This window comes from Neolamprologus multifasciatus, chromosome 2, assembly GCF_963576455.1.
Source record: "Neolamprologus multifasciatus chromosome 2, fNeoMul1.2, whole genome shotgun sequence".
In the NCBI taxonomy this organism is placed as follows: Eukaryota; Metazoa; Chordata; class Actinopteri; order Cichliformes; family Cichlidae; genus Neolamprologus; species Neolamprologus multifasciatus.
Genome location: NC_140440.1, coordinates 19,801,221 through 19,822,697, shown reverse-complemented (window position 1 = coordinate 19,822,697; position 21,477 = coordinate 19,801,221). Strand labels below are relative to the sequence as shown.

Below are 21,477 nucleotides of genomic sequence, written 5' to 3'. Positions count from 1 at the left end.
TGAAGCTGCTGTTGTTGCGCCGACTTCTTGTCACCTCAGAGAAGTTGCTATACCAAATAATTTTTGAAGATGTCAGGATACTCTCCACCACACAATGCTGAAAGGAAGTCAGCACAGCTGCACCAAGGCCAAGCATGTATCAACCTCCTCATCATACAAAACAGTTGTCTTAATAATACTGTCTGTTTTGTGGCCCGTTTGAGGTTGCTGGGTGGTATGCAGAGTCAGGTATTTGACTACGGTCACCACAGCTTTTCCTCTAATGAGGAGGGATTGAAGGATGTGAGGTCTCCTCCTACCACCACAATCTCTTTTATCTTCCCCAAATTTCCCACAAATTGTTTGCATCACACCAGCCAACAAGTTCTTCCACGTCTCTCCTCTACATTGACTCATCATTAATTGCAACAGCTGCATCATCTGTAAAAGTCACAATATGATTGCCCGGATACTTTGCTGAGCAATCACGTGTGAGTAGTGTGCACAGTAAGGGGCTCAATACATGCTCAATCAGAGCTGAGCTTTTAGGCACTGGGACAATAATGGACCTCTAAGGCACCACAGTCTGGGATATGTTAAAAAAAATGCATGTCAACACCATGGTGGGGCCCTGAGTAGGAAAAGTTTAAACAAGTGATGTCAAACTTATTTTATGTTATGAGACACGTGCATCCTATTTTGATCTTAAGCCGGGCGGTCCTGTAAAACTCCCCTTTCAGTCACTCTAAAGAAATGTAACTTGCATTTAAACCCTGAGATATCTTAATATAAAAAAGTACAATTTCAAGAGAATGCCTCAGTCTTTCTACAAGAGCTGAACAGTAATAAACAAAATAATGAAGTAATAAATGTGTAAAATTACAGAAAAAGTTCTAGAAAAAATCCCAGAAATTTCCACAGTATTTCATTTAATTATTTACATATTACTTTATTATTTTAGTGTGATATGAATGTCAAGGACACCCTTATCAGTAGGAAAAGTAAAACTTATGAAATTACAGTTGCAAGGTCTAAATTTATGCCCTTCATTTACTGTTTTCAAAGCCATCCAGTGGGCTGAATTTGGAGTCTTTGCCAGCTCAATTCTGGATCCCCTCATGTTTGACACCTGTGGTTTAAACTATTCTAGAAACATACAGCATTGTGCAAAAGTCTTGAGCTGCCGCTCGGTTCTTTGTATTTTGCTTCCAAGGAGCCAGACTTTCTTTTAGTAATAGTTTTGCATGCTTTCATCTTTCTCTTTCAGCTAATTCCTTTATGGATCTCTTCCATTATCCCACCCTATACCTAGAATCCACCTCTCTCACTCCAACCATCTTTCCTTTTTCTCTCTCTCCTCTGTTCGTGGGTGTGGGTTCCTGCCTGTGTTCCAGAGGTGGAGTGTTTCCTGGGTGTCGGCCCTCGTTGCCCACACACCTGAAATTCAGAAGCAGTTATGTTGATTATTACCTGGACTATTAATCCAGTCATGAATTGGCCTCCGCAAAGCCTGGACGTCAACATTATTATTATATAACATTACTAAGACATTGTGGGATCACCCTGGCAGACAATGGAGCAAAACGCAGCCACCTTCCGAAGAAGAGCTTTGACGGTGAAGTGTCCATATGTTCCCTTAAATGACATTCAAAGTTTCACTAATTTCTATGCAAGTAAAAAGCTTTTATGCAGGGTTTGTTAATGTAGTGTGGTTATTATCACAAATTTGGACAACATGTAGTTGGAGAATACAGAGGAGAGTCAACCCATTATGCCTGTCATCCGTTATTAAGTGATGGTAAGTGGACATACATTAAAGAAAGACTTTGGTAACAATTCACGTTGAAGAACTTTTTGTGGTCCATATGTGTTCTAGAAATTGCTTGCTTTGATAATATCTAGTAAAATGTGTTTTACAGATGTTGCTATTGGATACTGAATTTTCTTGTGACTCAACAAAGAAATCACTAAAAGGCGATTAGATGAAAGAAAAAACAACAACTAATCCTGTTTCTTATTCTGGCCGATTTTACAACGTTTAGATTTCATAGCCACAGATAAAACACGAACTATTTCTCAACTAATGGCTTATATCTTCCCGAGAATTTAGATGCACTTGATTTCTATTAACGGGCTGTCCGGTAGAGTGGCCTCCCTTCAAGTCTGCAACATACTCCCCCTCATTAGTATGTAACTTTGTGAAACATGCGCACCCGTAGCGGGGTAGTGGGCGTGCCCACATCACGCAAAAGTGATAGGATAAAATTGGTGTCAGTCATATTACATAGCAAATCATGACCGCCCATTGTCCCCGGGATGAGAAGAGGACGGGTGTTTCGGCAGAAAAGAACAGGGAAATGAAGTTGAAAGACGGGCAAGCCCAGCAGCAAGTCACTTTGTAATAACTAGGAAGCTAGCAAGTTCGATGACAGGGGTCACTAGAAGTGAAATTTACGTCAAATATCACTGCTATGAATGTCTCTAGTTTGAGGAAGTTGTAGCTACAGTTAGGGGACGTTAGGTAGCTACAGCTGTCAGACAACGTTACAGACTTTTTCAAAGTAACGTTACAGTGGATATTGAAAGTGGAGACGACTCGCTAGCCCGCTAGCTCACCTTTGGTCACCGAGCGTCTTTGAAGTTCAAAGCTACCCTTCATTCGGTGAGTGTACACAGCCTGAAGTAAATATTTCAGCAGGGTGTTTTGTGCGTGTGTGCTTCCCCACAACCGTCGTTCTCTAACTGCGTCCTGTTGGTAGTTGCCTTGTTTCTAGCTATAGCTAACTAGGTCACAAGCTAGCTCAACTTTTCCGATGAGCATGCTGCAACGTTGACATTTTGACGTCCTGTTCTCCGTTACATCCTTGTTTTGGTTTGAAAGCTTGCCTTGTACTGTTCAGCTGACCCCGCTTAGTTTAAAAGTGGACTAATATAGACTAATATAGTGAATCCACCCTAAACTCAACGTAAGAAACGTTAAGTACGAAAAGTTGCTAGCCTTTTTTCGACTAACGTGAAGTAGCGTTGTGAGTTACTTTAAACTTTAGTCTCTTCATTATGAGCTTCTGTCTTTAGCCAAACGCCATAGCTCACTCATGTGTAGCTCGTCAGATGAAGGTTTTTTTGTTGTTGTTTTTTTGTTTTGTTTTTGTTAGCGATTTCCTGATGCAAAGAGGTACAGGAAGTCGAATAGGTTTATTTGCACAATTTAAAAACCCGTGTTATGTTTCATCAGAGATCTGGTCTTGGATTACCTGTCTTCAGCCATGCCTTTTCCTTTTGGAAAGTCTCAGAAGAACCCAGCTGAGATAGTGAAGAGTCTGAAGGACCATGTTGCATACATGGAAAAGCTGGATGCTGGTGACAGCAAGAAGTTTGAAAAGGTCAGCTGTGGATTTCTCTTAGGATGGCATGAATGTTAAAACTTACAGTAACGCTGAGCAGCAGCTGATCATACTCTTTTACCCCCTCATGTTATTAAGGTTGCAGAGGAGGTGTCCAAAAATCTTGCCTCACTGAAGGAAGTACTTTGTGGAACAGGTGACAAGGAGCCCCAAACTGAAGCAGTGGCTCAGCTTGCACAGGAGCTGTACAACACCAACCTTCTAATTTCTCTCATTGCAAACCTACAGAAGATTGATTTTGAGGTAGGAGAAAAAATGCCTTCTTTCTGCACTGACTTTATGAGTTTAAAGTATTGATTGCTTGGTGCACACATTGAATGATCAGGGGGAGTGCATGTTTGCATGCCTGATTTGAACGTCTATGCCCAAAGCAAAAAAACAAACAAACCCTGTGTATATCAGCACCCAGTCTGAGTGGTTGTTACTGTGCAGGGGAAGAAGGATGTGGTCCATTTGTTCAGCAATATTGTGAGACGTCAGATTGGCACCCGCACGCCCACGGTAGAATACATTTCTACACACCCACAGATCCTCTTCATGCTTCTCAAAGGGTAAGTTCATATTTTCAGTGTACAGAAATTCAGTGTTTGGTCATTTGATGTTCCATCTGACTGCTCTTTGTCCATTTACATGCATTAACAACAGATCCACCCTTAGAGCCTCATAAACAAACAAAAAAATCCTTAGCATGAAATAAAAAGCATTTGGTTTTTGCTTTTTAGGTACAAATACCTTCCTTTAACATGCCTTGCAGTCTTCTGCATTAGCCAGTATGAGTTTCAACAACTCCCAAAGGAACAAGCATGAACTTGCTCACATGTGGGCTACACATGTAGATGATGGATAAAGCAAAAAGTACAGTGCTAGTTTTACAGCTCTGAAAAACTGAGTCATCCTGCTCACTTACTCAGAGACCAGCTGCATGCTCCGGCTGCTGTTTGGAGGATCGAATGCCATCTTATCCGGTTGAATGTCACAACTATAAAGAGGAAGATTGGTTTGTTTATGAGAGGCAGACATCAAAACCTGACATTTAATGTTGATGTCTCGGTTTGTTACACTGCTAATGAACTCCCTTGTTGTGTGTGGGGAAATTGTGTACTTTTTTGCACAGGAAAAAAATACCTCTCTATGGAAAATGAGATCTAGAAATGTCACGTTCAACCCAAAATTATACCAAACAACTTCATTGATCCCACTAGGAGCGATTTGTTGTACACAAAACACAGGAACATTCATACAAACGGATGGGCAATAATGTGGAAGGAGATGGAATAAAATATAAATAAATAAATAAATAAATAAATAAATAAGTAAATAAATATAAATAAATATATATATATATATATATATATATATATATATATATATATAAAATACTAATAGAATATAAACCACACAGAGCATTTTGTACTATGATTGCAGAGGGAAAGATTGTCCAAAGAGGTAAAACATTACGACACCCTGATGGCTGCAGAGTCAGCTCACTTACAAGACCACATTCAGCCAAAACACTTCCTGCTTTCATAAAAAAAAAAAAAAACCTTTTTTTGGTTCACTGTTGAGCTTGTGAACAACTCTTATTAATAATGCTGTTCAGGCTGCTTCTACTATTTACCATTAAACCAATAGATAAAAGGAAAAAACTGTGTAGACTCACAAAAAGTGGACAGTGGGTAACAGGACTGGCAAAAAAAAAAAATATTTAGGCTGTGGAGAAACTGATTTTTTTGTTGTTGCCCTCTGTGGTCATAATAAACCTGGGGATCATGAAAAATGCCACCAAAATATTTGTATGACGGTTCCCACACATCACCTTTTTAAAGCCTCTTTCAGACGTTCAGTCCTCTCTGCTCATCAGAGACATCTGAATATGTCAGCTGAATGGCGCCCCGGCCACTTTTCCATGGCAAAAGTCACAGCTTTTAATACTGCAAGAATCTGAATGCATGCCCTTCGCATGAACCAATAGGGTCACATGTCTCGCGCCAGTATCTTGCGTTGCCCTGCTTTTGTTAAGAAACATGAGAATGCTTTAAAGAGCAACAACATGAGGGGGCGAATAAAAAGAAGTTTGTATGAGACACCTGCTTTCCTTCTGTTTCACAGTCTTGCGCTGCCCAAGCTCATTAAGACCTCAAACGAGATTGTTCTTTAAATAAATTGTTGTACATGTCACAGAGGACAAAGCATGAACATCTAGGTTGTTCCACATTTTAGCACAAAATTGGAAAGGCACATTTTGTGTACATTTAATGGCCAGATGGGTGCACAGACCTCTCGAAAATCACAAAATGCCTTTCACATCTGTGTTAACGTTGTTCACTTGGCGTCATTTGTATCATTTCACATCTATTACAGATTGAAATGTTTATAAAAATCCAAGTTTACGTAAGTCTCTGCCAGGTCTCTGTCTGAAGAAGTCTGCGACAGGTTGGATTAATCAAAGTCAGCAGTGATGGTAGTTTGTGTTCCAGCTGTTTGTACAAGACTTATGAACAAGTTAGTTCATAACTAACCTGCAGCAGCAGAGAGCAGTGCGATAACATATGCTATTACAGGGTCCATCGTGATTGAACTACAACATCCTTACCTTCAGACTGGTGGGTGGTTTTTATAAACTGGACTTTAACGTTTTCTCAGCTCCATATGGGACGTTGCGTTTTGTAATTATCAAAGCGACCAGAAGCTTTTGACATTTCTTGATGTGCTGTCAAATATCTGGCAGAGCTTAGGGGACACTGTCTAGCATAAGAGGGTTATGGCTCATTCTGTCATAGTTGTGAGAATATAGGGATGAAACCGGGATGGGCGTTAACTTAAGTGACCTTTATCTGAATACTGTCTCTTTAAAAGATTGATGAGAGAGCTTATAATGCATTCTTTGCAGCTCCTTGATTTAAGCCCAAGAATATATCACACTAAGAAATAGTACAGCGTCCACTACTATAAATAATGAAGACTAAGAGTGTTAATAAGACCCTTTGAAAGCAAACAGCAGCCTTTTTATTAAAAGTTACTATTGTGACGTTGTATAAACAGTTCTCAAACAAAAGCTTGGTGTACTCCTTGCCATTTTTCTACCTGCTTAAATAACTATAACAAGCTTTGCATCCTGTGCTCCTCTCCCTGCCAAGTAAGCAAATTGCATTGGTTCAGACTTTCCATTCACACTTAACAAAACATAGTTTTCTCCCAAAGTTTTTATAATTAATGAGCACAACTGATCTAAAATCACTGCTTATTGGTCATCTTTAGATGAGTACATAAGTGCTCCAAAATGTGACCTATGGAGGATGCTGCCATTCAGCAGACTTGTTTTGGACCAGATGTAACACTTTTTATTTATTTATTTGTTTTAAGGATCTCTTACACATTCTTCAGGCTATATAAAATATTTTGGCGATTTACAGAATCTGTTCCATAAGGTTTACCCTAGTTTAAATTCTCAGTGTCACTGAGTGATTGACGACTTCTCTGCGTGTAGATCGCTGCTGCTGTACTCACATTCTGCCTTAGTTTAATCCATTTGTTTATTTTTTGCGAGGATCTCGTTCCTTCGTCACTGGAAACACAGAGTTGATGTCAAACTAACAGTGAAAGTGTTTAGGATGTGATTATACATCCTGAGTGAAAGTTGTATAACTTGTGATGAGTTCACCATCACTTGGACCTGACATGTATGAACCTGTGCAGATACGAGGCTCCAGAAGTGGCTCTTAACTGTGGGATGATGCTGAGAGAGTGCCTGCGTCACGAGCCTTTGGCGAGGATAGTGCTCTTCTCTGAAGACTTCTTCTGCTTCTTCCATTATGTGGAGCTCTCAACCTTTGACATCGCCTCAGATGCTTTTGCCTCGTTCAAGGTACACTAATATATTTTCTTTTTAATGGCAAGATTAACATCCTGACTGTTCCTAGCTAATATCTTGGCCTCTTCTATTCCCCATCAGGATCTTCTCACGAGACACAAGATTATGTGTGCAGACTTCCTGGAGAATAATTATGACAGAGTGAGCTTTCTTGAGTGGTTTTGATATTTAATTGGAAAAACTGCTCATTCTTTACCCAACTTACTTTTGACATTTTTATCAGGTGTTTACAGAGTATGAAAAACTTCTGCACTCTGAGAACTACGTCACAAAACGGCAGTCTTTGAAGGTACATCCTCCTGCTCCTGCTCAGTCTTAAGTTTAACTGACAAGTTTGCGGACTGATTCTGTAAACTCATGTATATTTATTTATTAGCTGCTAGGTGAACTTCTCCTGGATAGGCACAACTTCACTGTCATGACGAGGTACATCAGTCGGGCAGAGAACTTGAAGCTGATGATGAACCTGCTGAGAGATAACAGCCGAAACATCCAGTTTGAAGCATTCCACGTCTTCAAGGTGCGCAGACATTTCTCAAAATCCACTCTTAATAAATCTGAATTGTGTCATGAAAACCCAACATGCCTGCTACTTTAAGATGGTCTAATATTGAATGTGGGTTTTTGTTTAGTCAGGCTGAGTCATTGTGATTTCTCTTATTTAAAAGTTTGGTTGCTGCTAACAGCTTCACCTCATGTTTTTACTGCTAGCTGGATATTTGGCCAGCTTTCTGTTAGTGTCTTTAGTATCATTCAGCTGCTTCTCCTTGAAGTCCTCCTGTCTAGCAGTTGGTCAGTCAGGAGGACTCCAACTCTGTCGTGTTGGACTACAGCTGGCGAAGGTGTCCTTCATCTGCTCTGGAGATGGGATCACTGAACCTAATCAGAACCTGCAGCAGGAGGAGAACTGGTTCATGATCAGAGCAGAACAAGAACTACCATCGCAGCTGCAGTGCAAGACTTTGGCTAAAAGTTGATTCACTGGACTCTGTGCATTGCATCCACAAATGGTACTTAAACCTTTTACATAATCTTTCCCAAGGTATTTGTTGCAAACCCCAACAAGACTCAGCCCGTGATGGACATCCTTCTGAAGAACCAGACCAAGCTCGTGGAGTTCCTTGGCAACTTCCAGACGGATAGATCTGAGGACGAGCAGTTCTGCGATGAGAAAAACTATCTGATCAAGCAAATCAAAGACCTGAAGAGACCCACAGCGTCCGAGGAAGCTTAATGCAGTCGTCCCATGCTAATAATGGGACGACTGCTCTGTCAGGTGGTAGATTTTAGAGGTGGTGGTTCAAGAGGAAAAAACAAAACAAAATAAAAACATGCATAATTAAAAGTTCATGCTAAGTATAAAAAATAGGAAATGTTAAGATTACTTCCTTCACTTTCTGGCTTAGTGTGGATGTGGAGGTTCTTTCCATCCAGCAACCTGAGTGGGCCAAGAACTGTTATTTAAACCGCAGTGCTTCTTATTTAGTTATAACCAAATGCCTTTTGGTTCCTTCTTCTAATGTTGGACCTTACGCTGTTACTTTTCCATATACATGGAAATTCACAACCAGCTCGAGCACTGAGGTCATTTTCCAGAACTTGTACATGCTTTAGAAATTGAAAGGTTGAGAGGTAAATATATTATTTTTCTAATGTATCTTTTATGCTAAAACATTTAAAGCCTCCAGTAACTCTTCTTTCCCAATGATGCTTATTCTCATTGCTTAGGTTTGGTTTATTGCCTCTTTTGTTTTTTGGAAAGCTGTTCTTTGTACAGGGACTGTCTTTAGAAAACCAGCTTTAGAAGAGTGGCACGTCGGCTCATATTGGGCAGGTCAGCTCGTAGTTGTAACATTTGGCAATTATTGCACAGTTTTCAGGCTTTCGTTGGAGTGCACGCGATTATGCTGGTCAGAAACGACCCTGCAGTGCTGCACTAGCCAATGCATTAGCTGTCACAGGAAGAGAAAATCAAAACCATAAAGGAATCAATTAACCCTCTGGATTCCATAAAAATCACTACCCTCTCAGCTTGTTTGTGGCCAAAAATGGCCACCCCTTGTTTACGTTTACAAAATGCTATAAAATTCATATATATTAAGAAAAATTCCCACTTTTTTTTACATGATTTTTTAGATTAGTACCAGTGCTGTTCATGAAAATCAAAATTTCATTCAAATTCATAATTTTAACCCTTTAAATACCAGTTAGATCACATAATCCTAGGAACTCATAAATGGAAAAAATCACAAAACCCCAATTTTTTTCCAAATAAAACATGCCATCTGATTTACTTTCTAACCATGATGGAGGTTAGATGTATAACAATAATTAAAAGTATCAATGACTTTTATACATCTTTGTTTTTTTGTGCAGTGACAGAAAAACATAAAAACTTCCTCTCAGCTTGTTTGTGGCCAAAAATGGCCACCCCTTGTTTACGTTTACAAAATGCTATAAAATTCATATATATTAAGAAAAATTCCCACTTTTTTTTACATGATTTTTTAGATTAGTACCAGTGCTGTTCATGAAAATCAAAATTTCATTCAAATTCATAATTTTAACCCTTTAAATACCAGTTAGATCACATAATCCTAGGAACTCATAAATGGAAAAAATCACAAAACCCCAATTTTTTTCCAAATAAAACATGCCATCTGATTTACTTTCTAACCATGATGGAGGTTAGATGTATAACAATAATTAAAAGTATCAATGACTTTTATACATCTTTGTTTTTTTGTGCAGTGACAGAAAAACATAAAAACTTCCTCTCAGCTTGTTTGTGGCCAAAAATGGCCACCCCTTGTTTACGTTTACAAAATGCTATAAAATTCATATATATTAAGAAAAATTCCCACTTTTTTTTACATGATTTTTTAGATTAGTACCAGTGCTGTTCATGAAAATCAAAATTTCATTCAAATTCATAATTTTAACCCTTTAAATACCAGTTAGATCACATAATCCTAGGAACTCATAAATGGAAAAAATCACAAAACCCCAATTTTTTTCCAAATAAAACATGCCATCTGATTTACTTTCTAACCATGATGGAGGTTAGATGTATAACAATAATTAAAAGTATCAATGACTTTTATACATCTTTGTTTTTTTGTGCAGTGACAGAAAAACATAAAAACTTCCTCTCAGCTTGTTTGTGGCCAAAAATGGCCACCCCCTGTTTACATTTACAAAATGCTATAAAATTCATATATATTAAGAAAAATTTCCACTTTTTTTGACATGATTTTTTAGATTAGTACCAGTGCTGTTCATCAAGACCAAAATTTCATTCAAATTCATAATTTTAACCCTTTAAATACCAGTTAGATCACATAATCCTAGGAACTCATAAATGGAAAAAATCGCAAAACCCCAATTTTTTTCCAAATAAAACATGCCATCTGATTTACTTTCTAACCATGATGGAGGTTAGATGTATAACAATAATTAAAAGTATCAATGACTTTTATACATCTTTGTTTTTTTGTGCAGTGACAGAAAAACATAAAAACTTCCAAAAATGGCCACCCCATGTTTACATTTACAAAATGCTATAAAATTCATATATATTAAGAAAAATTTCCACTTTTTTTGACATGATTTTTTTAGATTAGTATCAGCGCTGTTCATCAAGACCAAAATTTAATTCAAATCCAGACTTTTAACCCTTTAAATCACAGTTAAATTACATAATTTTAATGATTTACAAAGGGATAAAAGCATAAAATCCCCATTTTTTTTCTAAATAATACATGCAAACTGATTTATTTTCTAACCATGATGGAGGTTAGATGCATAGCAATAATTAAAAGTATCAATGAGTTTTATGTATCTTTGGTTTTTTGTGCAGTGACAGAAAAACAAAAAAAATCCCTCTCATTTTGTTCGTGGCCAAAAATGACCACCCATGTTTACGTTTTCAAAATACTATAAAATTCATATATATTAAAACATTTTTCTACTTTCATTGACTTGATTTTTTAGATTAGTATCAGTGCTGTTCATCAAGACAAAAAATTTAATTCAAATCCAGACTTTTAACCCTTTAAATACCAGTTAAATTACATAATTTTAATGATTTACAAAGGGATAAAGGGATAAAGGGATAAAAGCATAAAATCCCCAACTTTTTTCTTAATAATACATGCAAACTGATTTATTTTCTAACCATAATGGAGGTTAGATGCATAGCAATAATTAAAAGTATCAATGAGTTTTATGTATCTTTGGTTTTTTGTGCAGTGACAGAAAAACAAAAAAAATCCCTCTCATTTTGTTCGTGGCCAAAAATGACCACCCATGTTTACGTTTTCAAAATACTATAAAATTCATATATATTAAAACATTTTTCTACTTTCATTGACTTGATTTTTTAAATTAGCACCAGTCCTAGTCATGAAAACCAAAATATAATTAAAATTTAGATATTATACGCTTTGAACTGGGTGTGGTTCCCAATCAGCCAGAGTTCACACCCAGTTTCACACCTTGGCTCAGGCGATTAGAGGATCATCAGGGGGTCCCTTTGTCCCTCTTGGGGGGGGGGACACTCCCACCTTCTTGCCATATTGCCAGAATAAATGGTCTGGAAGCTGTTAGGTTTACTTACAGCAGTAGCAACGTCTGCACCTGCATAAACTCCAGGACACGTTTACAAACAGTGTTTGTTGTTGTTTGCGCTGCAGCTGCAGGTTTGAACTGTGCAAAATGTCCTGTGATTGGGGGTTTTTTTGTTTTTGTTTTTGTTTCTAGAGTTAATATTTTGGGTATGGTCTCTTTTTATGAAAAATACAAGAGTAAAAGTGCTTTTCACATGTGCTTCAAAGCTAAGTTTGACTGGGAACCTCAAAGCTCAATATCCTGCATCCACAGGAATTCACTGCAGCCTATGTAATGTTTGATGCGTCATTATTTATTCCAGTCTATCTTGCAAATACATGTTTGTGCTGCAATGTCATGCACAAACACAAACTATCAGATCCTTAAGACCAAACCTATGTCAAAATTGTTTCATTATATTGGTCCATTGGAGTGTGGTAACCCATCAACCCCACCTAGTGGAAACCAAGAATATTACATGAAATTGCTTGCTTGGCAGAAAATGGCCCAAGGACGTCATGTGGTAGAAAAAATGAAAAACTACAATTTTCATGTGTTGAGTTTAGAATGAAAGCAATTTTACCTAAATTGCATGCTATAGTACTGCCAGTAACAAGGAATCAAAAAAGGTGGTTATAATGGGTTTCAATTGGCCAAAAATGGCCACAATCAGTAAAATGGGAACAATTTGGTGTATAGTGAATATTATTGACATTATTAAGGAGCTGATGTTGAAAAATAAAAAATTTTAATAAAATACACACCTTTGGAAAGTTTCATTCCATTTGCATTAACAGAACAAAAATGGTTGAAAACCGAAAAGTGAAGTGGCCAAAAATGGCCAGATAGAGACCAGAGGGTTAATTGTACTGTGATTTTTCAGGCTGTGCTCAGCGACGCTTACATGACTGAAATAGAAACAAGGCATCAGATAACGCTGCAGGCTACCAGCCCATCCGTTCACAGCTAACGTGTACAGCCAGGATACACCAATTGATCTCGCTGGAAGCGCTTCATTTCTTCTTCACGTTCTAAAACTGATGGCAACAAATTAACAAAAAATCATAAAAATGTTACACTGTTATATTCATATTGGAGCACAGTGTGTTATTGAACCACAGACTTTTATAATAATTTTAATCGGGGTCGTGTTTTTCCCCTGATTAATTTCACTGCTACACTGGACTTGATTAGTCTGAAGACTGAAATATTACTAAAACAAAATGACATTTCACCTCAGAAACCACACAAATGCAAACTCCTAACCACACCATCATTCACTTTAATACAGAAGAGACAAACTGCTTAAGGAGATGGTAAATTGTTAGGTTGGCTCTCTTTTCTGATATGATTATAACAGTGACACAGTGCATAACAACATGCCTGCTAAGCATCAGAACAGTAGGTCCCATCTCATGTCACAATATTGTCAGGATAACCACATGCACTGTTCCACATGAGATTTTTGGACAATGAGCACTGACTTTACTCCTCATGTGCATCACCAGAGCTCAGTTGAAATAATGACCCTATTTCTGCTGTTGTTGTTGTTGTTATAGTGGCTGAAATTACAGCGTTTCAGAATGCGTTGTCTGTGCAGACTGTTAGTGTATATACCTCATGGGATTTGAGTTTGCGGATCCTGGTTTTTATTTTATTTTTATTTTATTTCCTTGACAAGATATTTAATTTGACATTTGACCAAAACAAAAGCACACAGCAGTGGTTTGAATGGATGCCGACATGTGATACATTTGTTCCGACTTGAGCAGGGACTGCAGCCTGGTTTTCACAATGGAAAACTGGATCCTTTTTTTTTTTTTTAAACTTAAACTTTTCATTGTGTGGTACCTCACAAATGTTAATTCATAATGAATTGCAGTGTGGTACCTTGTAATGAATTTTTGCCTTATTTAAAGACATTTCATGGATCATGATTGATCCTTTCGAGTTCTAATTTGTTTTAAACCAAAGCTGATATGAAAAAAAGGGTTTAAAAATGTAAAAAATTAATTAAAAAATGTTCATTTCAGGTCCCAAATACATTAGCAGTTAATTTCTCGGGTTCATGCGTAGACCAGGTTTATTACTAACTGCGATACTTGCTTATATGTAAACCCTGGGAGTGTAAATATATTTTAAGAGATCTGTAGTAGGCATCACACAGTGTAGTTTTCAGTTGGGTTGATTTGGCTTGATCATTCTTTGGTCCACTTCATGAGACCGTCACAAAGAGTGAGGACTTTCAGGAGCCATTAAATAATTTGATGAACTTGCTGTGAATGTGGTACATGATGCATAGATAAACTGAAGTCCTACACACAGTGCATTGTCATGTCATCAGTTTAGAAACTATAAAACAAATTAAAACTGTGAGAATACATTGGGTATAATCCGTATACACAGTGGTCATTACGGATGTCTCCATGCAGCTGACTATAGATTTACTGAGGACAAAAAGTCTGTTATCAGTAATAATTAATGGAAGGAGGAAAAAAAATGATTGCCCGTATGAATTTGTATGCAGACTTTGTTGAAATTTGGCCCCAGTCTTGACATGCACTTTTAGAAGGATGTGTTGTGCGCAGCCATCCCACTAGGGGGTGCTGTTAGCAACAGTGTTAGCACTTGTGTTAGTTGTACAAACAAAGCATTTCAAGTTTCTTTAACCCTACCTCCTGTTATGAATATACGAGTCACTGGCAATATGTAGTCACAAATTTAAATTCCTTAAAATCAATAATATGTATGAAATGAATTAAACTTTTCTGGGTTATTGTGCTTTACGTTTTTTGACTCTGTTGCCTTCTTTTCTTTCTTTACCTTTCCACACTGGATATTTTATTTTCTTCGGGAGCAAATTATGTGTACATAACTTTATAAAGGATAAGTGAAGTGTGAAAGCATTCATGAAAATAAAATGTCATTGCAATGTTTTGTTTTGCATTGTTTTTGTTGCCTAAACAATTATTACACATGAACGTGTAGGGTGATACAGAGTGTGGTAGTCACTCAGCAGCTCACTCAGGTGTCCTTTGAGTTGCACATCTTTGATGTACCAAAGGATGCTTCCAGTGTGCAGTATCTCACTCTTTGCACAGCACCGGTTTGTGTTATGGCCCAATAAAAAGAGCCGTTTTTCAGCTGAGATAATAATATTGAGCTTGGTCATTTTATTTTTCTGGAATAATTCTGTTATTGTGTGCAAATACAAATAATTTATGCCTTCTAAAAAAAAACTAGTTTGTTTCAAAATGCTATTTTCAAAATCTCTGTTCTTTAAAATTCATAGCAGGGCTAATAATTTTGTCCACATCTGTATGCGTTCTTCAAGCTGGCTCTAAGTAAAAGAGCAGGGCGTATCGCAAGCGGAGTGGGCAGTAGTATCGTGATTTATGAGATGAATCATCATCAGTTTGCAAATTCTGATTCAGAATGACACACTGATTTTGAGGATAGAAACAAAGTATCTATCCGATACCAATACCATGATATTTTGATTGATATCAATCAAAATATCGATAGTATTGATACCAACGATGGTATTGATGGTATTGCTACACGTGAGAGGATATCCTCTCACGTGTAGCAGGCAGTGCGACGGCAGGAGAGCCTCTCGGCCTGGGGCTCGGTCACTCAGGCACAGCTGGCTGCCGGCGGAGCTCACGTGCACATCAGTGCAACTCCCCCTGGCTTCTGCTCCGCGGCTGCTGAGTGACCCCTCATCTGGGACTCTCCTCAGCTCTTTCTGGGATAGTGGCGCAGCTGCCCCTCTGTTGGTCTTCCTTGGTCTCTTGTGTTCTGGGGGCCTCTGGATGTCTGGAGTTTTGATCTCCTCCATACCTGCTTCATGCCCTGGAGGACGGGGCTGTGGCTCCCCACACCCTCTAGCAGATCATTACATGAAGGAACCTTTTAAAAAACAAGCGCGTCCATGCTCACAGGTGTACACACGGGTGCTCACACACACAAACTACACCCTTTTATGGCTCCTACCTCAAAGCACACTGTGCGCTGTCGATATTACGTGCTGCACAATAATGTTTAATATTTAGTATTTACTGTCATATTCCCATATATCATTGTGATGTTGTTTATTCTATTACTCTCGTTTTCTTCTGCTTGTTTTCTTTTTTCTTTCTCAACAGGTGATCCAGGTGATCGATATATGTATTTTTTTTCCTGCTTATTCTGTTGGTTTTTGTTTTTTGCCCTTCTCCCCCGTCCCTCTTCTCAGCTGTTTTTCTTTCCCTCTTTCTTTCTCCCTTTTCTTTCCCCCAGTCAAGTCTGTCCCGTATTCAGCAAGTGAAAATAAAATAAACAATAAAAGGTGAATCAAATGGACCATTACGGCAAAGCTGGGATGGTCAATTTGGTAAAGTAAATCCGTTGGGCATCTTTCTTCGCCTTTAGACAATAATTCTGATGGCAAAAGAGCCAAACGGGACAGGCAAAAAAAAAAAAAAAAAAAAGGAGGAGCAACTTTATCTGTGCAGGAGTTGGGCGCAGTTTTGATGGCGGGGGTAACCCCGAGCCACCTACAGGCACCAATGTAAACCACTGAGCCACCCTGCTGCTGCCACCAATGCATACAATGGACTCTGCATTTTTTTCTGTGTTCCTATGATGATCCCTTTTCTTGTGTCTGTGCAGACATCAATCACGTATTGCAGATGAGTAAAGTAAAATGGCAGCTGGGGGCCTTCTTTCTCTTTACGCAGCCAATCACAGGCTTTCTAACACACATACAGCCTGGGAAACTAGGTCAAAGTTCAATCAGAGAAGACGGAAAGTAAGGCAGCACTGCTGCTCGGCTCCACGGTGGAGAGGGGAGTGCCGCCGTGCTTTGGAAAGGTCGTGCATCCCTCTGCTTGACAGCTGCAAACAGAGTTTTATTAAATGGTGTTTTGTGTGGGACTGCAGAGGAGGGACATCCTGGCTGCGGACAGCACAGAAGGCTATGTGGGGGCAGGGTTTTACTGGGGTTATAGGTCACAAGTTTCCTGGGTTTCTTTGGCCAGCACGGCGGTGAATGGATGAGTGAGGTGGGTCAATAAAACTGATCTCACTTCAGGTTTCATATTCAGATTGTTTTTTTCTTCCCCAGCGGATGTCGCTTCAGAGGAAAGCTTGTAGATATATGATGCCAAATATCTACAAGTGCATTGATTATGAGTGGATTTAAGGACGCACATCCGCCTGCGCTCCTGCCCCCACCCCCACAAAGAGGAAGAAATACAGAAAGAAAAAAAGATGCTGTTACAATTTCATGAATGACAAAAGTTTATTTTTTTGTTGTTGTTGGTTTTTTTTGCGCTGATGGGTGGTAAAAGGAATACACTGAGATGGAAAATCCACAGAGATTCTGCGAGATTTCTGCTTTATGGGAAGCCCCCGTTGGTTTGACTACACCCATTAAACTGAATGAAGCTCAACACGATCAGAGGTAAGCCGTGTGTTGACAACTGCGCTAATAGAAACGTTTGATTGACAAGGTCTGGACATAAAGTCTGATGCGGCTGTTGATTAGTTTGTCGGCGCCACCTGCGCATTAATCTGAATGCTATGTGAGGCAGTATTGGATCTATCGGATTACTCAGTCTTGGTGTAATCTGCACACGAAGGCTGACAATAGCTTGTTAAAGTGCATTTGCTTAGGTTGCAAATGAAGGCCGATCTCTTTATTAATCCGTGAAGACCTAAACATGAACCCGCTTACTGTTCAGCAGCCGGCACTGATTGTCTTAATTGCGTCATTATATTGATTGAGTGCTATTCTTTAATTGAGGGACTCCATGCGCTCATCAGGGCAGCACCAGACGCCGCTGGCGCCACTTCGTGAAAGCAAAGCAGAGCAGGGCAGGGCTCTCCGGCCTTCTGAAACTTTTAGTTCAGGGATAAAAAGCCAACAAAGATGACCTCCGATGTTGTATCCTGAAATATGGTTTTGGAAAATGGAGCGTCGTAAGTTTAAATTTCCTCCTGCTTCCCCAAACTTTAGTGAAACACGTGGGCCGTGCAGATATCGTGGAGAGAAACCTCTAGAACTGGTGTGGCTCGATCGAAGATTAAGGCTTGATTGTAACCTTTAGGTAATGTGGAGTACCAAAGCTGGCCTGCACTCATGGAAAACTCGGGGTACGTCGGATCATTTGTGAGGTTATATTTCTGAAAAATGAGACTTCACATTGGTGCAAAGGGAAACATCTCCATGTTTTCTCTACGCTGCAGAACAGCTTCGATACCTCTGGCAGCCCGTTGTAATTCCTCAGATAAAGGATTTCCTCGGTGCATCAGCTGGTTAAATCTGATGCAGTGTTTAATTGCACAGGTTAATCGGATTTTTAAATGAGCAGACGGAATAATTTCCTTTAATGTGAAGGAGTGTGTGCACGTGTAACAGATCAGAATCTCTTGGACTGCAACTTTTGAGTGTCAGTGCAGGGCTATAGCAACGTGACCATCCTTTTTGCAATGTCGTGCCTGTAAACCGCCGTTTATCATGTTTAATGTCTTTTTAACTCTAATATAGAACCCGTTGGCGTTAATGAGTTTCCTATACCACTAATAATGGAATCCGTTTAAGTAATGATTCATTTTCTGTTTGATTTCCTTGCAGATCGTGCAGACTGGCGGTGTGTAGAAGTGATCCAGTTTATCACTTCCCTCCATTTTTGCCTCATGGTCCTCCAGCTAAGGTGCATCTAGTGTAGTTAGTGAAGTATTCAAAGTCTACTGCCCTAGTTGCCCCTTCTGTCTGGAGGGCTTGTTTTTCAGTTCACTTCAATTTTATTTGTGTAGCGCCCAATCAACAAGATGGCCTCGAGCAGAACCAGGCTCATGTCTGAAACGAGTTTCCCCCCTTTGGCTTTTGTCTTAGCTGTAGGAACCCACTGCAAGATAAAACGTTTAAATAAAATTGTAGTAAAGTCTATAATATGTGAAGTTCATCATGTAACAGAGTTGATATATTCAGTTTATGGTAATTTATTAGTATCTTGATATACCTTCTTTTAAAAAAACAAACAAAAAAACCCATAAAAGATAATCTGTCTTTATCTAAGTTTGAACTGTAGTATTGTAAAAGCCAATAATCAATGCAGTTATTCATGTTGACTTAAGAGAATATTTGTGTACAGTGGCTCGTTTTTAGCAAACGTTGCCAATAGCTCAGTTCTCCAATGCAAGTTTATGAGAATAGTAAAAGATTCTGGAAGCATAACTGAGAACATCTCGGCTGTGCTGAATTATTATTTTTTTTTTAAAAAGCAGTACATTGGCTAGTCAGGTACAGTGGTGTGTACTATGCTTTCAACATGGTGTAAACTGACACTAACCGAAGAGAAAGGTGTGGACAATGGAAAAAGACAAATATCTAGATTGATAAATGGATGCTTTAAAGTTCCCCAGGGAGTAGTACCCAACCACCCCCCCTGGCCCACCCATCAATTTGTATTTTTAAAATCGAAAAATATAACACAACATGCCACTGGAACATAGAAGCAATGGTTGCTGGCCATTTAATAAATAAATAAATAAATAAAATAAAAAAATCATCTTGTATAAGTGTGAAAGTAAAAGCAGTCGGTGTCTGTCACATATGCTTCTTTACAGGTCTTTCCTCTGACATCTTCCCTCATGTCTTTTCATTCCTTGAGATGAACACACTGTTGTCCCGGCAGTTCCAAAGTGCTCACAGTGCAGGTAGTAAACGCTCATCTACTGCAGTTTGTGCACTTGAGGTATTGCTGGTCACCTTTCCGCCTTTTCATAGCACTTAAACTCAGCTGGGCTTACAGCGAGTTTTGATGGTTTGCTCTCAGCTTCTGAAAGACTCTGCTGTGCAAATCCATGCAAAGCTCTCTGTTTCTCAGAAATGTGACACGCGTATGTTTTGTCTGTCCTGAGCAACACTTGAAAGACTGAAAGCCTTTCACAGCAGGCACGAGATGAGCTGGTGCTGCTGCTGTTTCTACTTCTGCTGTGATTCTGCTGTTGTGACACTTGCTGTTTTTAAGATGGATTATTTAAATTTCAACACTTAACATTGTGAATAGATGAGAAATTTGTTTCACTATCAGCCAGATATTGAGTCCTACATTTATTGGATTGTACTAATTTCTGTACAAGTTAAAACTCCCAAAACAACTTTTCTGACTTGATGAACTGTTCAGTCTGCGGAGGAGTTGAATATCTTGTCCTTGTCTGTTGGGCAACGTTTTTGCTGTTGACATGCACACTGAACACTAGATGGCACCATCTCAACTTTAATGCTTGTAGATCTGAGTGAAAGTAAGACTCATTTTAAACTGACATGAAGAAATCTGTATAATGTAACAGTGAGTTTTGTGCTTCGTGCACAACCAGCTGTCTGTATGAACAATCTCCATGTGGATGAAAAATAAACTGCCGCTCATACAACATGTCTTTGGTGTTTTGTGTGCAGCTCCTGGTAAACACTGGTTTAAATGTATAGTGAAACGCACGAGTGATGCACCCCAGTTAAATCCCGTACGGTTAATCTAAAGCGGCACGTGGAGCGCATTAAGCCCCTCATATTTCCACTCGAGCGCCCACACAGGGCCACTGTGTCAGCGTGCATCACTGAGAGGAGCTCTCTGTACGCGCAGCCAGCTTCACGCCGTGGCGCGCGCTTTTTAAGGAGCGCGCACATGGATTCAGTGGGGGGGGGCGTTCATCAGTCTGTGCGGAGAGATGACACTCGCTGCTGCAAGTGAACAGGGAGTCATAAGTTCTCGGCATCCGTGTAGCTTCGCCAAGAAGCCCGAGAGAGCAGCTTTGCAGGGCGCACGGACTCTGAGAGGAGGAGACGAGGAAAGCGGAAGGATGCTGATCCGTGTCGAGCCGGGAGCTGCAGCTTCACCTCATCAGCGCAAACGCTGGATCCTTCTGTAACTTTTAGCGCGCTGAACTTTACCGCTGCTTCTTCTACTCTGTCCGCTTTGGTTGAGTGCTGCTGCCCGTCAGCCATGGCTTCCTCACCGGTCCACAGTGCGCTCTTTCTGTGCGCCTTCCTCCAGCTGTTCTCCCTTCCCGGCGGACAAGTGCCAAACTGCCTGGAGGTGCGCGCAGTATTCCAGTCTCTGCACCCGGGCTCCAAGTGGGTCCCCGAAACCCCAGTGTCAGGTAACTCTCATTAATAAAGCTCGTAGATACGAGACATTAATGTTTTACGTACTCCTGATAATGTTGTGGGATAGAGCACGTTTCTAACAATCAGCACCAACACATTAAGTCAGATATAGATTTGTAAATATATTTTTTTCCCCAGCGGATAGTACCACTATAGCGATTCTCTTCTGTCGTCGAACCTTTCCGTGTTTTGTTTTGAATGCTGACCTTTTCAGTGAGAGCCAACCCACACACTCTCCATCCCTCTGGCTGAACGTTTACTAACCTGCTCTGGCCGCATTAAGCGGGATATCCTGCTACAAATACGAAACTGAAACTTGTAAAATTTGTTCTTGTATTGATCTGAACTTGGAGTAACCTTGCCTTGCACCTCACTTTGATTCGGTTAGTGCTGAAACATTGCAAGATTTGAGTTAGTGTTTTAAGGAGGCTGTCAATATCCTAACTTTGGTGCTTGTTTAA

General features: G+C 39.5%; 2 protein-coding genes across 5 annotated transcripts in view; both read left to right on the top strand.

The window, feature by feature from the left end:
* Positions 1–2,269: 2,269 nt before the first annotated feature.
* cab39l1 (calcium binding protein 39, like 1) lies at positions 2,270–8,599 on the top strand. Of its 3 annotated transcripts, none has more exons than XM_085175962.1 (9): positions 2,270–2,641; positions 3,215–3,362; positions 3,462–3,626; positions 3,816–3,934; positions 7,080–7,248; positions 7,336–7,395; positions 7,478–7,543; positions 7,631–7,774; positions 8,297–8,599. In XM_085175962.1, the coding sequence occupies exons 2-9, from the start codon at positions 3,246–3,248 to the stop codon at positions 8,486–8,488; spliced, it is 1,032 nt and encodes a 343-aa protein (XP_085032088.1). In that variant the 5' UTR covers positions 2,270–2,641; positions 3,215–3,245; the 3' UTR covers positions 8,489–8,599. The 3 variants fall into 3 exon arrangements, with proteins under 3 accessions (XP_085032088.1, XP_085032098.1, XP_085032106.1); XM_085175972.1 differs by lacking the exon at positions 2,270–2,641 and adding an exon at positions 2,688–2,945; XM_085175980.1 differs by lacking the exon at positions 2,270–2,641 and adding an exon at positions 2,688–3,005.
* An 11,877-nt stretch (positions 8,600–20,476) lies between these two features.
* The window catches only part of gpc3 (glypican 3), a 176,150-nt gene continuing 175,149 nt past the window's right edge, over positions 20,477–21,477 (top strand). The window contains exon 1 of one of the 2 annotated variants that reach the window (XM_085135800.1): positions 20,477–21,009. In XM_085135800.1, coding sequence (XP_084991926.1) covers positions 20,853–21,009 — 157 coding nt within the window. In that variant the 5' untranslated portion in view covers positions 20,477–20,852. The remainder of the gene's footprint in view (positions 21,010–21,477) is intronic. The other variant, XM_085135794.1, reaches the window with a different exon arrangement.

What these genes read in the sequence shown, in the direction of transcription:
- cab39l1 (XM_085175962.1), top strand. Translation starts at nt 3,246, where the DNA reads ATGCCTTTTCCTTTTGGAAAGTCTCAGAAGAACCCAGCTGAGATAGTG. An exon ending in ATGCTTTTGCCTCGTTCAAG is followed by an intron (nt 7,249 to 7,335) that starts GTACACTAATAT and finishes ATTCCCCATCAG; the next exon opens with GATCTTCTCACGAGACACAA. An exon ending in TGGAGAATAATTATGACAGA is followed by an intron (nt 7,396 to 7,477) that starts GTGAGCTTTCTT and finishes CATTTTTATCAG; the next exon opens with GTGTTTACAGAGTATGAAAA.